This window comes from Passer montanus, unplaced genomic scaffold (genome assembly GCF_014805655.1).
Source record: "Passer montanus isolate IOZ18808 unplaced genomic scaffold, ASM1480565v1 scaffold96, whole genome shotgun sequence".
Taxonomy (NCBI): Eukaryota; Metazoa; Chordata; class Aves; order Passeriformes; family Passeridae; genus Passer; species Passer montanus.
This window is the reverse complement of record NW_024375034.1, coordinates 1,727,916-1,746,468: the sequence shown is the minus strand read 5'-3', so window position 1 is coordinate 1,746,468 and position 18,553 is coordinate 1,727,916. Positions and strand designations below refer to the sequence as shown.

Here is an 18,553-nt window from a genome sequence, read left to right as displayed (position 1 = left end):
GCTACTTTGTATCACAATCTGGTTTTCCTGTAGGAAAATAAGAATTTTTTAAAATGGTTTGCAAGCATTGGCAATAAAAAAAGTTGAAACTTAGAAAGGTCAAATGTCAAGCTAAAATATTTTTTGTCACCATTCAAAAGTCTTACTGTAACTGTTAAGCTCAACAAAAAGACAGTATTATGTTCATTTTCATTTCTGTTCCAAGGAAATGGAAGTTGCACAAATAAAGCACCTTTTTAAAAAACAGTTTTTAAATGAAAGAACAAACTGTGAATGCCTCACCCTTCCAAGGAGAGAGGCAACAGATAAACTGTGAAATACTTACACATGCTTATGGTATAGAAAGATATCCATGATGTAATGATCTCACTGGGAGAAGAAAGAAATAATAACAGAACATCTGTCTGTCCTGACGTTTGCTAAAGAGCTTTTATTTTCCCAGAAATTCCAAGAACTATTTCAGGGACTTAGAAGCCTCTCCTGCCTGTACCAGAGCACTCTGAATGTCATGTGCTGCCTGCAGTCAACAGCAGCACTTAGAGGTGAGAGAAGATGTGAGTTTTGGCTCTGACAGCAAAGGCAGAGAACAGAAGTGCCTAAAAGGGTTGTGGTTAAGGAACAGCAGGTGACACAAAAAAGAACAGAAGACTGCAAACCCACAGCTGATGCAAGCCTGTGTCTGTAACTATTCTCTTCCTACTGTTGAGGCTGACAGGCAGCTCCAGTTTATCCTTTCCCTTTAGTATTTCTACTCCAGTTATGAATAATAGCAAAACCTGTTCCCTGACTGCAGCTGTATATGAGTCAACTGTACTTTGCCACAGGAACGCTGCAGAGGAAAGGAAGAAATGTTGTGCTCATTATTTTGGCCATTAGCAGCTCACTTAATTGATTTGCAAGTATTTACCATGCTTTGTTAACCTGCAAAGAGCAGCCATGTGAAGGCTGTGCCTCTGCTCCAGCACCCTCTGCAGCTGCACGCTGCCACCATGGGAACCTGTGGCACTGAGGGAATTCCAACTGCTTAATCCCTAGCAGAAGGATCTAAATCAGACTGCATTCATGGGCTACTGTGTTTGCTTAATAATACTAATATTGATGGTAATTGTGTCTACTATAAGAAAAATTAATCCACTTAGCTTGCAGACAAATTGGATATATAAATACTTGGAGTAACACTGTCACAGAGCCAAACTGTCAAATTATTTTAATTTCTTTAAATGTTTCTTTTTTGCTTCTAAGACTTCAATCCACCAGGTGATTTTCCCTTTGTAATAAGGGTTGTATAAAATAAGTAACACATTTGGATTTTGTAATTTTTTTTAGAAATGTAACTATTGAAGGATGAATATTTAGTACTAACTATTAGAACTATATTGACTAGCAACTGCCAAATCAGATTAAATACTTGCTGATGTACTGATTTAAGAATCAGCTGAAAGTATTTCTACTATAAAAGTGGCAGAGGCATCCACAAAAGTATCATATGAAATATCACATTCTATGCAAGTATCATTAATAAAGACACAAAGTAGTGTAAAGGAAATTCTGACTCAGGCACAAGCTTTTGGGATGGACAGGAGGACACATATACTGGATTTCTGCCTTCAAAATCCAGATTTATTCATGTAAATATTAGAAGCTCTGCGACATTCCGGCAGAAGGAGCAGTATCAGCTGATTGTGCTACATGGTTTAGCTTGACACCCCTCAAGGATCCATCAGAAAGCTGAGAGCCCATGTTTATTTGAGAGCAACACCTGCCCGAAGCCATTGCACACAGCCCTGGCAGGACAGTCAGGATCCTTGAGCACTGCAAACCCTTTCACTGGTCTGGCGTCACTGCAGTTAATGCAATTCTGCTGCTCGTTTTAACAGCAGAATGTTCCTGCTTAGCCTGCCCTGCTGGAACAAGAGATCCTGCTAGCTCTGCTCAACAAGGCATGGATGATAAAACACATGCAAGCATGCACACACAGCTGAACTGCTCTCGCTCAGGAAACAAATTTACCTTACAGAACATCTTTACATAAGTAACACAAGCAGAAGCTGCTCTTAACACAGAACCCAAAGGAGAGGTTCACCTTCTTTGCCCAAAGCCACTGTCTCCAAAATAACTGTCCTTTCTGATAACTCAGCTGGAAAGCACCTCTGTTAGCAAAACTTTTACAACCTTCAATCTTTAAGTGATTTTTGATGAAATAATTTAAAGCAGAAGTTGTTTGTTCTCATCTAAGGCTTATGATGCAAACACTGAGCAGCTATGGACTCTCAAAGGCATCCCAGACTGCTTAATGAAACAGTGCTGAGCAGTGAATGCCCTGAGATGAGCAGGGAGGGGAGAGAAAGGGGCAATTCCTACATGTATCTCAAGCTGAACTGTGACTGCAATGACACTTGGTTCAGTAATAAAGACAGTTATCTAGTAACTTGGTTAGTAATAAAGATACCATTACCTTTTGTGGCACTGACAAACCAGTTGGCGACAGGAACAAGACTGAGCAGGAGAGCTGGGATATGGGATTTCCACGTGGGTGAGAGGAGCTGGATGGACCTGATACAAATCTGAGAGTTAGGAGGGCCAGAAAAAGGCAAGGAAGGCAGCAGATTTCAGGATGCAACAAAAAAGCTCCACAGAATTTCAAAAGCATCTGGCTGCTGGATGGGAAATAGCTGGAACTCAGGTAACTCTGAAGTAGGAAGGGGCACCAGGAAAAGTGAATCAAATAGCAAGATATGGTAAAGACTTTCATGGATGAATTCGACTAGGAATAGAACCCTTTTCTATCCTCTTTCTTTGTCATCTGTGTGTCTCGTGGTCTCTTTGAGTCCCGTAACTACAGAACTGCCATCTCTATTTGCTTTCCCAAGCAGACTAGAAGCCCAGATGAATTAAGGCTGTGAATTAAGACTCTGGCTCTTACCAGGTGATATTACCTGTAAAAAGGCAGCTGCACTTGGTTGTAACCAGGAGTACTACAGAGAGAAAAGTTTAGGCAAGCTGCAATCCTTGAAGTACTAGAGAATTACATTTAGTCTTACTACAAGGATGAAGGGGGACAGCTTTTGCAGGATGACTTTGCTAGATCTATTTTTTCTAGTCTAGTTAATTTGTTTTGCTATTTTCACTATATTTCTTATATTAACTCCAATACTGATGCCATTTTAGAAACAAATGTCAAGTAGCAAGAACAAATATGAGATACTTTCTGAACAGTTTGCTGAGAGCTGCACTCTTTTGTTTAAAGAAAGTGTTCATATGGCCCCATTTGGAATCTAACAATCTACAGAATGGGTAAGAGGTAAAAGCCCAGCAATTCTCATTTACTCTTTATACCACAGAAAAATGAGAGGGATTGTCCCAGAGCCTTCAAAAGGCACTGTGAATTCTGAATGCATGGGCTGCATGCTGTCAGGACAGGCTGTGGAACAGCCCAGCCACTGTGGTGCATCTACAGAATCACCTCCAACACAGCAGCCAGCTCTGCCTGCTGTCCCGATCTTACCTGAGCCCTAATTTAAAATTTTGCATCACCAGAGTGCTGTGAAAATCCTTCACAGACATCCTGCAGTTCTCTGAAGGAATTTTCCCCTGGTGCACAGGGCTCAAACAGCAAAACTGCTCTCAAAGCTTGATAGCAGAGCTCCCTTTATGCTTAAACCATAGATCCTTCCTTGCTTCTTTCTCAACAGGGATTACAAGTTCCAGTGTTGTGATCCAAAGCACTGCTTGAATTAGATACACATTCCCCTATATGAGCAAAAGGGACTTAGGTATGTTTATTGGCAAATATCTTTTTAATCGTAGGTCTGCTTTGGCAATGGAAAACAAAGATCCTGCTCCATTTAAACATAAAGCTTAGGGAAAAACAGAACAAACCAAATGCAACCCTGGGATTTGCTTGTATGTTTTCAGCCAATCAGGAGAGAAATTAGAGTGTTTCCACTAAAATATCATTAAAGCTTTTATAGCAGGTCAGGCCATTTCTTGCTATGTACTTATACAGAAGACAGAGCAAAAAACCCAAAACTTTGAAAACTATTCACTGAGATTAAATAGCAATGAATGTAAGGTAATACCATAGAAGAACAACAGCAATCAGCTTATGAAACAAGTGACTTAAATACACAAATTTACTATTTATCTGAGTAGCTTCTGATGTAACAAATACAAAACGTCAGGATCTTTTATTTCTTCCATGTTCAAGAACTTGGGAGTTACATAATGGTGAGCTCAGACCCTAAGGTGAGCTGGTGCTTGCTGTGTGTTCTGTAATATTCATGCCCTGGGTGTCCAGAGAAGGGCAAAGGAACTGGGGAAGGGTCTGGAGCATCGCAGGGAGCTGGGGGGGCTCACCCTGGAGAAAAGGAGGCTCAGGGGAGATCTTCTGGCTCTGCACAAGTCCCTGACAGGAGGGGACAGCCAGGGGGGATAGGGCTCTGCTCCCGGGGGTAAGTGACAGGATGAGGAATGGCTTCAAGCTACACCAAGGGGAGGTTTGTGCTAGATATTAAGGAAAATTTCTCTACTGAAAGGGTAGTCCAGCATTGAAAGAGGCTGTCTGGGGAAGTGATGGAATCACCGTCCCTGGAAGAGTTCAAAAACATATGGATGTGGCACTCTGGGACATGGTTTAGCAAATGAACATGGTGGTGCTGGGTTAACAAATGGACTCAATGACCTCAAGGATCTTTTCCAACCTAAACAATTCTGTGATCTGTTGCCAGATTTCCACAGAGCAGGAAATGAAGAGCCAGCTGTGCTTCTCAGCACATACAACTGCCACCTTTGATAAGCAACAATAAGAGGAAGAGCTATGAGAGTTCACCTATTACTCAGACATAAAAATCTTCCTTTTACCAGACTTCATCTGGCATCATTAAAGAAGAAACCAAACTTCTTACTGAAGGAGATATTTAAAATCAATTTTATAACAGATGCAGGTCTTTACCCCCCTCTGACTTGCAGGTGGATTTGGAAAGTGCCAGTCTGATAAAATGCAACAGCTGCCTTCCCCAGAAAGAGCCTGCAGCAGAGCCCAGCTCTGCTCTAGCTCGATGCAACCCTGCTCACTGACACCCACCAAGATACAAAGAGAATATTCTTTGTCTCTTGCATGAAAGAACTGATTCCATGAGGCAGTAAGTGTCCTGCAAGAGTGGCTGTGTGTAAAGGCTTCACTTGTCAGCAACTATTTTACTGCTAACTAGACCGGGGTGGGGGGAAAGGAAGTACAGACACCACCACCAATATATCTTCCTTTGTCATAATCAATTTGATGAGATTTACACATCATTTAATTCAGAGCATGGCAGAAAAAGCTCCTGCACTTAAACTTGTTTCCTGTTGTAAGGCCATCATCAAACACACAATGGCAGCAGAAATACCAGCTTTGAGAGCTATCTGCTCTGGTACTCTTCATTCTTTAAACTACATCTAGCAGCACAAGTTCTCATGAAAGCAACAGCAATAATGGGTTATAAAATATGTATGAGTCTGAATGTGTACTGTCACACATGGGCTCTGTACAGAGTGTTTCATGCTTGACAGCATGCTCTGATACAAGTAGACAGAACAACAGATGAGAAATCTACAGCTTAAAAATCAAGATTATTTTGTTACTTTTTCCCTTTCACTGAGAGCAGAAATAGAGTGCTAAAACATGTGCAAACACCCTACCAACAGATTAATAAGAGAAGACAAAGGCAAAAAAATAGGGATTACCATAGTTCAAAACATTAAAACCCCCAACACTTCAGAGCTCCTACCTGATGTGTTGCTTTAGCTGAGCCACTCAACTTTGCAGAGATGCTGTGAGCTGACATTAAAGTCCATGTTTGCTGTCTAACAGTGTGACAATGGCCTCCAGCATTTCTAAATAACCAAGAACCCTTTTTTTACGTAATTACCTTGTGAAGTCAGTCATCTCCATCATAATCACACACATCCTCTTGGCGAGAACAATTATGTCATTGCTGGTATCATCCCAGATTTCAATCTCTGCATCAAGCTTACTCTTAACTTTTTTGAAGTCAGCCACTTGCTCAGCTATCTTTTCCTTTTCAGCTTCTGGCAATTGAGTCATCTTGGCCTAAAACAGAATAATTTGATTTGTAAAACATCTATTTCAGAGTATTTCATTTTTTAAACAAAACCACTGCACATTAATAAATACAAAGTTTAAACACACTATGGCCTGAGCCAACTGTTTGAGTTTGAGCACTTCTAAATTTCAAAATTTATATGTTGCCACTGGGTTTGGCCAAATAAATAATCTCAGTGTAATAAGGATAGTGGTGGAATGATTCCTGAAATCATTCATTTTAACATAGCAAGAGAGAGATTATTAAACTCTTCTAAACAGCTTTTATGAAATATGACTGAAAAATTTTCCCATTTCCTAGGGCTAAGGAGCTTAAGTAGTTTTAAGTATGATACATGTAAAAGTTACAAAAACAGTATTAATTCAAGTACAAAATAATCAATGAAAATGGTTAATTGTCCTCAAACACTCAAGTATGCTTCTTCTCTCTTCTGAGAGAGTTCTATATTGTCATTCTAGGAACTGAAAAAGATTTAATTGTTCAAATATGCATCTTCTTTCTTTGCAGAAGACAAATAGGTGACAGAAATCAGGATGTGAATAAGATTACCAAAAGCCCTTAAAAATTTAGCATGGTCAGAAAAATGTTTTTGCTTAATGCTCGTTATCAGTAAGATGAGCAGCCTGCTGCAGTCATGGGTCAGACACCCCTCCTGTGTCAGAAACAGGCCAGGGAGCAGCCAGGGGCTAGGATATTACATGGCCACATGGACATCCTGGCCCTTCATCACACCTCCTACCCCAGAAGAGATGAGCCACGCTGGTCCTGCTGGCTCTGTTGCCCTGCTGGTTATCTCACACCTTCCCTTCAGGCTACCAGGAACTCACAACTACACACAGCAATTATTAACACACTGTCATTACTCTATAATTACACAATAAATATTTTGTGCTTTTATTATTATTCTTGTTTAGAAAATATTGTCTACCATCAGTAAAATGGAAAGTTAAGGCCATGGCTGAATTGCTTCTAATTAATAAAATGGGCAATCAGTTCCATACATAATGTGTATGTTTTTCAAGGCATGTGTTTTCAGAGATTTTATTTATGCTAGAATCACTGTCACAGGGTTAGCTTCCTCACTTAGACAAATTATTGAAAATTACAGGTTTCCCAGCATGTACCTGTAATTGCAGTCACACACAGAATCACAGAATGGTTAAGGGTGGAAGGAATCATCTGACAGTGGTCAGAATTACCCTACAGTCACTAAATTAGAAAGCACAACTATTTGGAGGCTACTTCTCCCAGGTTGTTAAAAAACTCCGAAATGGCCTACAGAAGGAAGAGAACTTCTATGATCTCATACATGTTTGCTGATGGGTGGATGTGTGTGGTATTTCCTAGCCCCCAGCTCCAACACTGTTTTGAGCTCAAGATCACAGGCCTGGATCTCAAAACCACAAGAAATATGACATTTTAATGAGGGAACTGTGACATGCAGCATCTTGCTATCTGCCAACAATAATGAGCTTCAGGTGGAAGAGACATTATCCACTGGAACAAAGGGCAAAGGAAATTACAATTCTGACTTTGTCTTTTCTTTCCTTTCCCTCATACTGCTTTAAAACCATGTCAAATTTTAAAAAAAGTGTATACAGAGCCTTTTAAGCATAGATTTAACTTTGTATCAAAATAAGCAACATAACAATAATTGTGAAATAAAGATCTAAATTGAATGACTATTACATGACTGCAGGTTTCTTCTGTCAAGCAAGAGAAAATTATTTTTTCACTACTTCTAAGACAAAATGTTATTATTACAGTAGCAGATAACAGAGTTAGGACTAGGTGAGAGGAGAAGTTATATCTGTGATATTTCTTTCCTTCTATTATTAAAAAGGTATGAATTTTTTCTTAGATTTCCCTGACTTAACTTTTTTGAAGGCTGGAGTCTCCAACACTGGAGTTTGTGTTATTGAGCTGTCCCATCTGCAGCCTGACTGACCCTGTGAGACTGGTGTTTCCTTTCATTACACTTCCATGTTTCAGTCATTTCTCCACCAGTGAAACTGAAATTTTAAGGCTGTGTAAGGACACGTGGGGAGTAACTAAGTGGTGATGACTTTGACTCTTCTCTCCCTGCTACGCTGCTGGCCAATGACATCCCAACCCTAAGAACTGGCCTTTTGCCTACCTTCGTCTCGGGCTGCTCTCCAAGGATTTGACTTTCACATAAACTTTGATCATGCTCTTAAAATCTCAGATTGACATACGTTCTTTCTTTCCTGACCCCTAACACCACGTGACTGGCCAGATCCACACCAGCATCATTCTCACCACTTCCAGGGACCAGAAAGGAAAGAAAGGCAACAGAAAGCAGCACAACACACACATTCAAACAAAATCAAGGAATCTTGCAAATTATTTAACTCTTCCAGCTTTGTAGGCTGCAATATGTCATGTAACTACAGAGAAGAAAAGAGGAAAACACTGTTTTTCTGCAATTTTGTAGGCTGCAAGGAAAAAAACCCCAGTTTCCTAAATGAGCACGTGAAAAACTTCTCAGAGCCTTTACATGCAAGAACACAAAATAACCTGCTCTTCATATACTGTAGTTATAAGAAAATGTCGGAGATCCCAGAAAAACAGATTTGTGTCCCTACTTTGTCTTGAGAGATGAGGCTTTCATTCCACCAGAGCCTCAGCAGCCAGAAGCAGCCCTCTGGTCTGTTCCTGCTCTCCTGCTGCAGTCAGTTGAACATTTGGTGAAAAAGAACAGGACCCCTGCAGATCACTCAAGTACAGCAATATATTTCAATCATGCTGTTTCACAACTGTTCTGATCATGACTTTTACATGTCTTTTTCTTGAACAAACTTTGCAGATCCCTGTCATAAAATACACATGTGAGCTGAGCCCTGAGCAGGGGAGTGGCATCCCTGCTGTGGAACGAGGTGACCTCTGAGGTCCATTCCAAGCCAACCATTCCCAAGTCAGACTCTGTTTGAGTGCCAGTGTGTTCATAAGTGAAGTCATGGAGACACCACTGAGACAAAGGGACTGTCAGAATGAGTAAGACATGTCCACTACACCTTCTACTGCTACTTTTCCTATTGAGGGAATCACTTTGTGAGTTTGGATGAAGAGGTGACAGGTGTGTTGGATATCCAGCATTGACAGTTAAGTGAATACATGCCCCCAGAGATGAGCTGTGTGGGTGTGTGATGCTGACAGAGGGGAGAAGCTGTGTTTCTTTCAATACTTTACTCCTGCTGTCACCAGCTGCGTTTCTCCCTGTTTCAAGGATTACAGCAAGCCTGCTGAAGTGCAGCATTCCTTAAACAAGTTCAGAGAGTGCCTCATTTGTTCTGCCATGACAGTTCTGCTGTATTTTTAGATGCAGTATAATTGGATAAAGCGGATGAAGAGGTGAAAGTATTGGGAGATAGCAGACAAAGTGTTTAATGCCATTTTTGCATCAGCCTTCACTAAGAAGGTTGGCTTAGATGATGCAAGTATGGCATATTAAATGTAATTTCTCTTTGTCCCAGGGCCATAGGCCTATAGATCAAAAAGCATTATGCCCTAAGTCTGGGCTTCACCAGAGCTTTGCCACTGGCTCTCATGTCATCCTTACAAATAACCTGGAGAAGGTCAAGATGTAATCTCCAGTGGGTGGATGTAATATTGGTTAGAAAAATGCTTGCAGAGCACTTATCAAGAACACACACCGAGCCAAGGGATCCATCAGGAAAGGTTGTGAAGGGAGCTGCATTAGTCAGTGTTTCCACAGAACCAAGAGTCCACACCACACACTTGCAGTGGACAAGGCCTGGTTTACAACTCAAAGTGACCTTGAGAACTGATCTGGAAACATCACAGGGGGTAGCGCAGCTGAGACAACAACAGGGTTTGTCCCTAAGAAAAATCACCAGCACACACACGGAGCTGAGACAGAACCAGCCACGGGCAGCTGTGTGGGTGGGAATTTGTGGTTGATAAAAGGCTGTGCTCATGGCAGAAAGGCAGACCTCATACAAAGCTTCTTGTGAACTATCCACGCAGCAGGAAACAGTGCAAACCTCTCACTTGTGCTGCTGAGATCACAGGTGGCTTCACACATTTTGCAATATAAATAGTCTGGACACAAAATTCAAGAATTCATTAACCAGTTGCAGAGCACCCAGAGGAGACAGACTAAAAGAACATACAGGAATCTCCACCCTGAAGAGTAAATCAAGGTTACTGGAGTTATTCAACTTGGAGTCTCCAAAAGAGGCCATAGAAAAAGGATGCATAAGTACATTAAAAAAAAACATACAGAAAGGAACCTCACTCTCTGTGTCCATTCCAGATGAGTGCTAATGTGTTAATTGCAATATAAGGTATAAGAACAAAAACTTTCCAATAAACCATCAATTCCAGTAATGAGCTAAGTAGAGAGAGCAATAGAATTGTTCATATATATGTGTGTGTCAAGAACTGTATTTATTCCGCCCTGGGCCAAATGGCTGGATTAGCCAAGTTCTTGAGGCTCTTTCCTGCTCTACTTTGTAGAAGTATATAGTATACTGCTACAACCTTGAGTATTTCAGTAACTTAATCTCTTTACAGAAATTGCGTTAAAAATTGGCAAGAAAATTAAATGCTTTTCATAGATCATGATTCCTGACAGGGAATCTTTTGCTATGTATCAAGTGTCAAAATTACTATTCATAGAACCTACTCAAAATTACAGTAGTTATTTTCATTATGCTTCAATTCTTACCAGTATTTCACGCTTGTGTAGGGCTTTGATAAAAATTTTTTAAATATTCCAAAATTGGCTTTTTTATTAACAAAATAGCATGCGCTTCCTGTTAATGTACATCAGCATTTCATTTAATGTAGGAACTTGGATGTACAGTATTTACCACTTGAATAAAAATTGCTAATTAACCTGATGATAAACCTAGCTTCCCTTCTAACTACTTTTTATGCAAGTATCAACAGCTCTTCTTGGTCTTTGCTCTTTTATCCAGGCTTTCCTCTTTGAGTTTAGTAGATTTTTACAGCTATATAATTAATCACTGTATTTAAAATACAATACAAAGACAATAATGAAATAACTTAGCCTGGATTCTTACATTCACAGAACACACTGAATCAATTCTTTTTCAGCCCAGAATTGTTGCACAAACACAGTGTGCAACAAAACTGTATAAAAAATTATCCCAATCTCAGACATTTTTGCCCATGCATTCACAGAACTGTCTGCAGAACTCTGAGGAAAAAAATGTGCATGTGTGGCTGCCTGAAAGAGTTCTGCTCTTGCCACCCCTAAGCGGATTAAGTTGTGAGGTAAAACATTTTGCCTCTTCCTCAATATGATCACCTTAACCTGCAGCAGCAACTCTGAAATTAAGCTAAGCTGTTCTCATCACTAATTCAGTAACTTTAAAGACTTAAAGTAATTTTTCCCGATCATTAACATGTACATTGTCCTGTAAGTTGAAATTAACTGGGCAAAACCTTACTCACCCCTCCTTTCAACACAGAACCCCACAGTAACAAGCCACTACCTCCCTCAGAGGAATTACACTGCTCATGACAGCATAAATAAGTCTGTGATAAGCTCCCAGAGCTGACTACACAAATTACATACAACCACCAGAGGAAGAGCTAACTTTCAGCTGGGAAAAACTGCGTTACTCCTTGAATCCATGAGCAGTACCTGTTTCTATAGTAGCTAAGGGTTTGATCCTAAGAAGCCTTTTCTTCAAGGATGTAACATCACCCTACAAATAATCATCAGTATTTTTATCCAGTTTAAGTACCCAGAGATCTCACAGCACACTGCCCAAGTTGACCTGTATCCCCCAGCAGGGGATGGTGCCACAGGCACTATTACATTCATCTCAGAAATAGGAAATTATCTGAGGGAGAGATCAATGAAGTAACATTTTCAAGATGAGTGAGGAAGATAAATACAAGGTCAAATCTCAGTCCTACTATCTCACCACTAATCTCTGCTCTCTCTCTCTCCTTATGGAGATAGAGTTTGAAGGTGTGATTAATAATACATTACTTTTTCATGCATAAGGGAAACAAGATCTGCTAGTTAAGATGTAGCCTTTGTTACAAGTGGCATACACACATCACATCTGGTTTTATATGTTGTGATAAAAACAGAGAAAAAAGGCACCAGCTCCCCACTGGAGCAGTGAGAGATGTGACATGGAAGAAATTACAACACTCTTGACAAAGCAAGAGGAATCAAGAGTGCTCCTATACAGAATGAATATGGAGCCAGATATGTATAAATAAAACTGAATTATTATAGCTGAAATGCCCAAGAGAAAGAACTCAAGGAGGAAAAAAGTCTGCTCTGCAATCTTGCCAAAGGACTTCTGGAACACAGTCATTCCTAGTGCCAACACTGCAAGCAACAGGACACAAAGCTGCTGCACCACACAAAACCACACACTGCCCAAAGCTTAACATCTATCTTCCCTACACAGATCCCTCATATTGCTAAACAGCTTCTGGATATACATCTTAAAATATCAATATCAAAGAGCACTCCAAACAAAGAGGCCTAAAATCACTCTTCTTGTTTGCTGCTGCTGCAGCAGCAAATAGATTTGTTAAGACATATTTTTTTTTAAAAAAAAAAAAAGTGTCTGTCAATATGGTACTCCAGCCTGAGTGCATATGTATATAATTTAGTCAAAGCTATAATTTTCTGCTGCTTTCGGGGGGTGATGTGCCATTTATGGCCCCAATAGCAGGACCTGAAATCTAAGAAAATTTTTTCTAAACTATGGAACCAGGCTTTAAGCCATGGCCTCTATCTAGATGCCACAAAAAAGAACACTTACAGAAGCTGTATTATTTTAGGGAGAAATGGGGGAAAAGCAGAAGTGCCCATACTATAATGTTGAGGTACTGGGGGGTTTTAGCTGCATTAACAACAGCCTGTGTGTAACAGTCCCTTCCACCTCACAAGAAGAAGCACATCCCAGAGACATCTCCCCACAGCACCAGTCTGTGCCTCCGATTGCTGACAGCCAGCTCCCCACCTGCCAGTCTTCAGCATCTACTGCTTGCTTTGTGCCCTCTCAAGTGTGTGTTATTTATAGTTTTCTTTTCGAAGAGAAGCATTCCCTCTAAGAAGTACTCTGGTTTAGCTGAGAAGCAAAAGACCGTGCATGAAAACGTGATCTTTGAAAGCTTTAGTGGATCTTATTACACTTTGACACCAAGTATCTACAAACTACTCCCTGTGTTTTGCCAGCAAGCGCAGTCCAGCGGTGAAGGGATTAGAGGCAGAGAGCACAGCAGCGTCTCCCGGCTGGGCTCCCGCATACCCGGTCAGTCCGGCCCTCGGTCTGCACGCTGGTGCGGCTGCGGGCGTCCTGCTCCTCCTCCAGGTCGGACACGTCCTCCAGCTCCTCGGGCGTCTGGGGAAAGGCAGGAAAGGGTTAATGTCTGCCACACCGGGCAGCTCGGGCGCTCTTGGCAAACATTTCCCGTTTGGTCTGAGGTAAGGGCTGACAAGCACCAAGCAGCCCCGTTGAAGCCATTACTAAACTGTGTTTAAATTGGTGTTGGTACTGCCAGCAAAGGTGTCTAACAAGAAACCTTTACATGACGAGAATGGATTGCGAATGTGTCACTTACCAGTTCCACTAAGCACCACAAGTTCCTGCACAACCAGAAAAAATAAGTGTCCTTAATTTGCTATTTTTATACATGGCATTATTTTATCTGTCTCTGTCTGTTCCTTCTAGTCACACGAACTGCCAGTTGATTCTATGATTGTTTCACTTACAAGAAGAAATTTTCTATATAATCCAGATCTTCAGATTTATTTACTGCTTCCCTCTTCCCAAATAGTATTAAAAGAAAAGGGGTTTCATGCAGAAGTTCTGAATTTTATAATAAATAACATAGCAAAAACCCCACACTGAACATGACTACAAAGGACACTAAATAAAACATTAAAACTTCTATCAGCAAAACATTGCACAAAGAAGCATAGAAGGTTTTTGGGATTACAAACCCCTTAAAAAATACTATTGGTTCTGCCAATGCAATAGGGCACTCAAGAAACTTTCCTTTGTCAAGTAAATTCACAAAAATAAAAAGCAAATATATACAGAACCAAGCTCTACAAAGCTCATGACAGATCTACCACCACCTTGACATCTAGAGTTCCAATTAGAGGGAAATCCTGATGTTCTGAGTCCCCCAAAAGCCTGACATTCCAAGAGAAACATGACAAGACCAGGACTATCAGATAACCTTAGAAAAAGACAAGCAGAAAGAAACCCAGCCATTACTTTTACCCAATTTTCAATCAAGTCAAATATAATGTTTTTAATCCAGAATTGCTGTATATTCTCACCTTCATGTTTTTACCGTCAAGGCATATACAAAGAAGATCTGTTAAGAGAGACACTGCAGGGTTCTGTCATTTTATTTCTGGGTCCATAGCACTGTAATGGCACTGCATTAGCCTGAATAAATCCACCTGCGTGCATTTGTGTCCTTTGGGAAAGAACCTCTGTGGTCAGAGGGTGGTACATAAACCACAGAGCTCAACAGCAGCCTTGAAACAAGGCTCAAATTGCACTCCATTGCTTCAGCAGCACACAGACAATTTCACTCACTGAAGAAAATCATCATTTCTGTGAGATAACACTGCAAGAAATAACTCAGTGTTGGTGCACAAGTTGGCAGAAATAGAATGCTGGGGGTGACAAATACACCTAAACTTCATCAAGAAAACAGGCAATCAATTTCTGGGACAAAGATAAGCATAAAGCTACACTGCTGAAGTGTGGAAAGGAACATCTTATTTTCAGGCAAAGACTAACACTGTTATGAAGTCTTAGTTTTAATGCTGGAATTAGACCTAGTAAGAATTCCACAATAGCCAAAGGCTGTTACCACACAAAAGTTGGAAAAAGCTGCAGTATGAAAGCAAAATGAAATTTTGGTGGTGGTGGATATCCTTACAATAAAAAAAACTATCACAAACTCCCTTTCATTGAAACACTTAGGGATGCTCTAATTGGAGGACCAATAACAAAGGACATTAAAACAGAGTAACTTCAGCTTCTCAGGATTACACTGACACAGGCAGGAAAGAGCCTTGATTAAGTTTACAGAAAAAATAATTCCTTTTAAATTTAAATTATACTTGGGTTACAATTACAATTTTTAACACCACATTGCTAATCTTGGGTTTCAATAAAACTAGTTTGGAATTTTCCCCCCAATGATCATAAAGCTGGATTCATGGCAGCAGAGCACCATTTATTCCTGAGTGAACAGGGACTTGAGAATCCCACACTTCCAATAGAAGAAAGAAGTTTCTTTCTTCTATAAAATATGGAATTCAAAATGTTGTGACAGGGCAGAATGGTTAATAACTTTAAGACAGCCACATTATACATAGGTGAATTTTAGTTAATGTGTTTAAGAGTTTATGCCATTGTTACCACATTACAAGCTGTATATATTGACAAAATGGTTATTTTAGGGCCATCAAGAGAATTTTGTAGAATTCCACTGACACTGTTTTTCTGTGAAGTCAAGCTATGGAAATATTACCAGCCTCATTAGCAAAGAGGTCAGAAAAAGGACAGTAGGAAAAGGCACCTCTCAATGGCAGTCTCAGGTAAGCTTTCCAAAGATGAAATCATCACTGTATTAATCTGATCTGCCACTTTACAAACTGCAAATCATAGAGCAGAGATCTCCTTCCAGCTGCACTGGCACAGGGATTCCCTCTCCAATTCTTTATCATACACAGAACATTGACTCAGGGTCTAAGTGCTGCTCACACAAACCCCTCGTGGGCTAAATGCTGTCAGAAATCTTTTCTGGTTCTTTAAATTGTCTATGCTCTTTTCCTGTCAGTAAAACCTGTTTGTGGCTGGGATGAGGAGTTTCCTGAAGAAAACTCTCTCTCCCAGCCAGAGAGTGCTTCCCAAATCATTCTCTCCAAAGCCCACATCTGCCATGTCTTGGGGATTGTTGGTACCACAGAATTCAGAAAAACAAAACAAACCTATCCAGTTATTAAAGGCTAAAGATATTTCAAGCAGAGGGAAACTGTTGATTTATCAAACCTTAAATCACAAACCACAAACTATTGTCATTTTTAGACACATCAAAAACTGAAAAAACTCCCCACTGTAATAATGAGAACAATAAAAGCTCCTTCGAAGCTTTTATACAATTCAAAGCAAAATTTGTGATTTTTTCATGTTGCTGTCATGATCCATTATTTACTAAATACCTGAGACACACCTGTATCTGCTTGTATGAACATTCCATGTGCCAACACGTGGCTATTCAAAAGGAATGTCTGACAACTGCATGGTTAAACTGGTATGAACATGAAGGCTTGCAACACAAAATAGTGTGCTTGCATCAATGCACAGAAATTGTGCACAGCGAGAACAGCACAGCTGGAGGACTGGAGTGAGAAGCATGGAAGGAAGCTGAGTATTGTTTAGGACTCCTAAAAGGCATCTTATCAACTGCAAGTGGCAGAAGAGGGAGAGGTTTGAGTACTGTACTCAGTGACGCAATGAATACAAGACTTAAATGGTAAATTCACTGTGAGACATACAAAGCATGGAATTTCCAGTAAATGTATGGAAGAATGCTGAAGGGTAAAATGAAGCACAAGACTCCAGTCAGCAACAACCTACAGACTCATGTGTAACACAGTAGTAAATGGAGTTTAGAAACAAATTTGAACAGAGAAAAATTAGGTTTCCAGCAGCCACAGGAGCAGAACTCTTAAATAGTCTGCCCTGGAAGTGCTGGAGAAAGGGAGAAATTCATTCCAAGATGAAGTCTGAGCAGCCTACACTACAAACAAGGTGATGGAGCAGCTCACAGTAAACGAGACACAAGGGCGGGCAGGACACCTGGCCCAGGGCTGCAAGAGATGCTGGTCCTTTGTGAAAAGGAAAAATGTCCTTTGCTGATCCTGACAAAACCACATTCAAGTACATTCCTACACATCCATTCTAGGCTGTAATTCCATTACTGTGGCTGACAAGCTACACAAGTAGCATGTACCCCTTCTCACATTTCAATGATCGTAATAAATCTGCATTCTCAGTGGGTTTGCTACTGAAGACTCGGGCTGAGGACTTAAAGTCATGTTTATATCAAAGTCTAATATTGATGGATTTGATACCTTGCTGGTACTCAACTCCAAGCCACAACAGCAAGTCATTACTATTGCACCCAGGTGATTTCAGGATATGAATTACCTTTTCATCTAGGAAATGAAAACCACTCTCTGATGACAAACCTTTTAATTTGCTTTTCTACAAGGATTTTAAAGAGAATAATTAATAAAACCAAGGTCTGGCCCTACTCTTTAGATCTCTGCCAGTTTTTCTAAACTGGTTGCAAATGGGCTTTTTGATTTCTCTGATTTTTAATCCAAGCTTTGTGGAACAATTTGTTTGACTAAGTTTCACAGCATCTTCTCCAATACAAAGTTTTTTGAGTCCCTCCCTCCTCAAAAGTGATTATCCAAAGAACTTTATCTATATCATTTGCTTGTAAAGGTCACACACAGCCCATGGAACTGTCAATCCTGCCAATAAAGGGTTTCAGCTGCTAGAACATAATGCAGAGCCAGGTCTAAAATCTCAAGATACACAACATAAATGGACAAACATGGTGTGAAAGGAAGCTATTTCCTCTTATCTAACATTCAATTAAATGCTGACCTTCACACTGTCATTATATGCTCTTATGCTTTATCTCATCTTGGTTTCGACAGCCCCATCAGTCATTCTTTTTCACAGATCAATACTAAAATGCAGAGCAGATTAACACCTTAACAGGAGCTAAGCTGATAAGTGATGTCTTTATTTTACTACTGCAAATGCAGTTATTTGTGCTATGTAAATCCCACAGCAGCAGCAGAAATGCTTGCCTGCACTCCAGGAGGATGAGAGTTTGTCTATTATGTCCTTCAGTGAGCACACAATGGTTTGTAGAGATTATCTGCTCTACTGTGGACATTTGCCTAAAGCCCAGATTTTGAACATCTCATCCTGTTAGGCTGCACGTCACTCAGTGTAACAAACCACAGCACACATGTCACAAATGAAAAAATATCATGCTCTGCAATTATTTAGCTACTGAGTGATATTTTTGTGTATTAGTCACAACACGACTATTATCTCACACTTAATTCTGCCAGATGACACACTGCCAGAGCAAGAGTTTTGATGCACTAGAAAGAGAACAAGAAACTACAAGCATTGTTTATTTTTTCTGACTAGCTGAGTAAGAGCCTTACATAATTGTTGCTATCTAGTCATTTAAAGTACTTATCAAGTTTTTGCTACAAGCAGTTGAGTGTTGAGAACAATAAACCCCATATCATAAAAGTCAAATTAAAATACTACGTTCTTAATATGTCAATATTGTGACATATAAATACAATGGTAAATACCATCCCCTGTGTTAAAGATGGT

The 18,553-nt window shown here is 40.1% G+C and overlaps 1 protein-coding gene across 4 annotated transcripts in view; it reads right to left on the bottom strand.

The window, feature by feature from the left end:
* The window catches only part of CTNNA3 (catenin alpha 3), a 407,897-nt gene that overhangs the window by 46,505 nt on the left and 342,839 nt on the right, over positions 1-18,553 (bottom strand). For all 4 annotated transcript variants that reach the window (XR_005626215.1, XM_039696239.1, XM_039696238.1 and 1 more), the window contains 2 exons: positions 13,397-13,489; positions 5,910-6,091 (listed from right to left, as the gene is read on the bottom strand). Coding sequence is in view for 3 of the 4 variants with exons in the window: in XM_039696239.1 (XP_039552173.1) it covers positions 5,910-6,091; positions 13,397-13,489 (275 nt within the window). In the remaining variant the exon portion in view is untranslated. The remainder of the gene's footprint in view (positions 1-5,909; positions 6,092-13,396; positions 13,490-18,553) is intronic.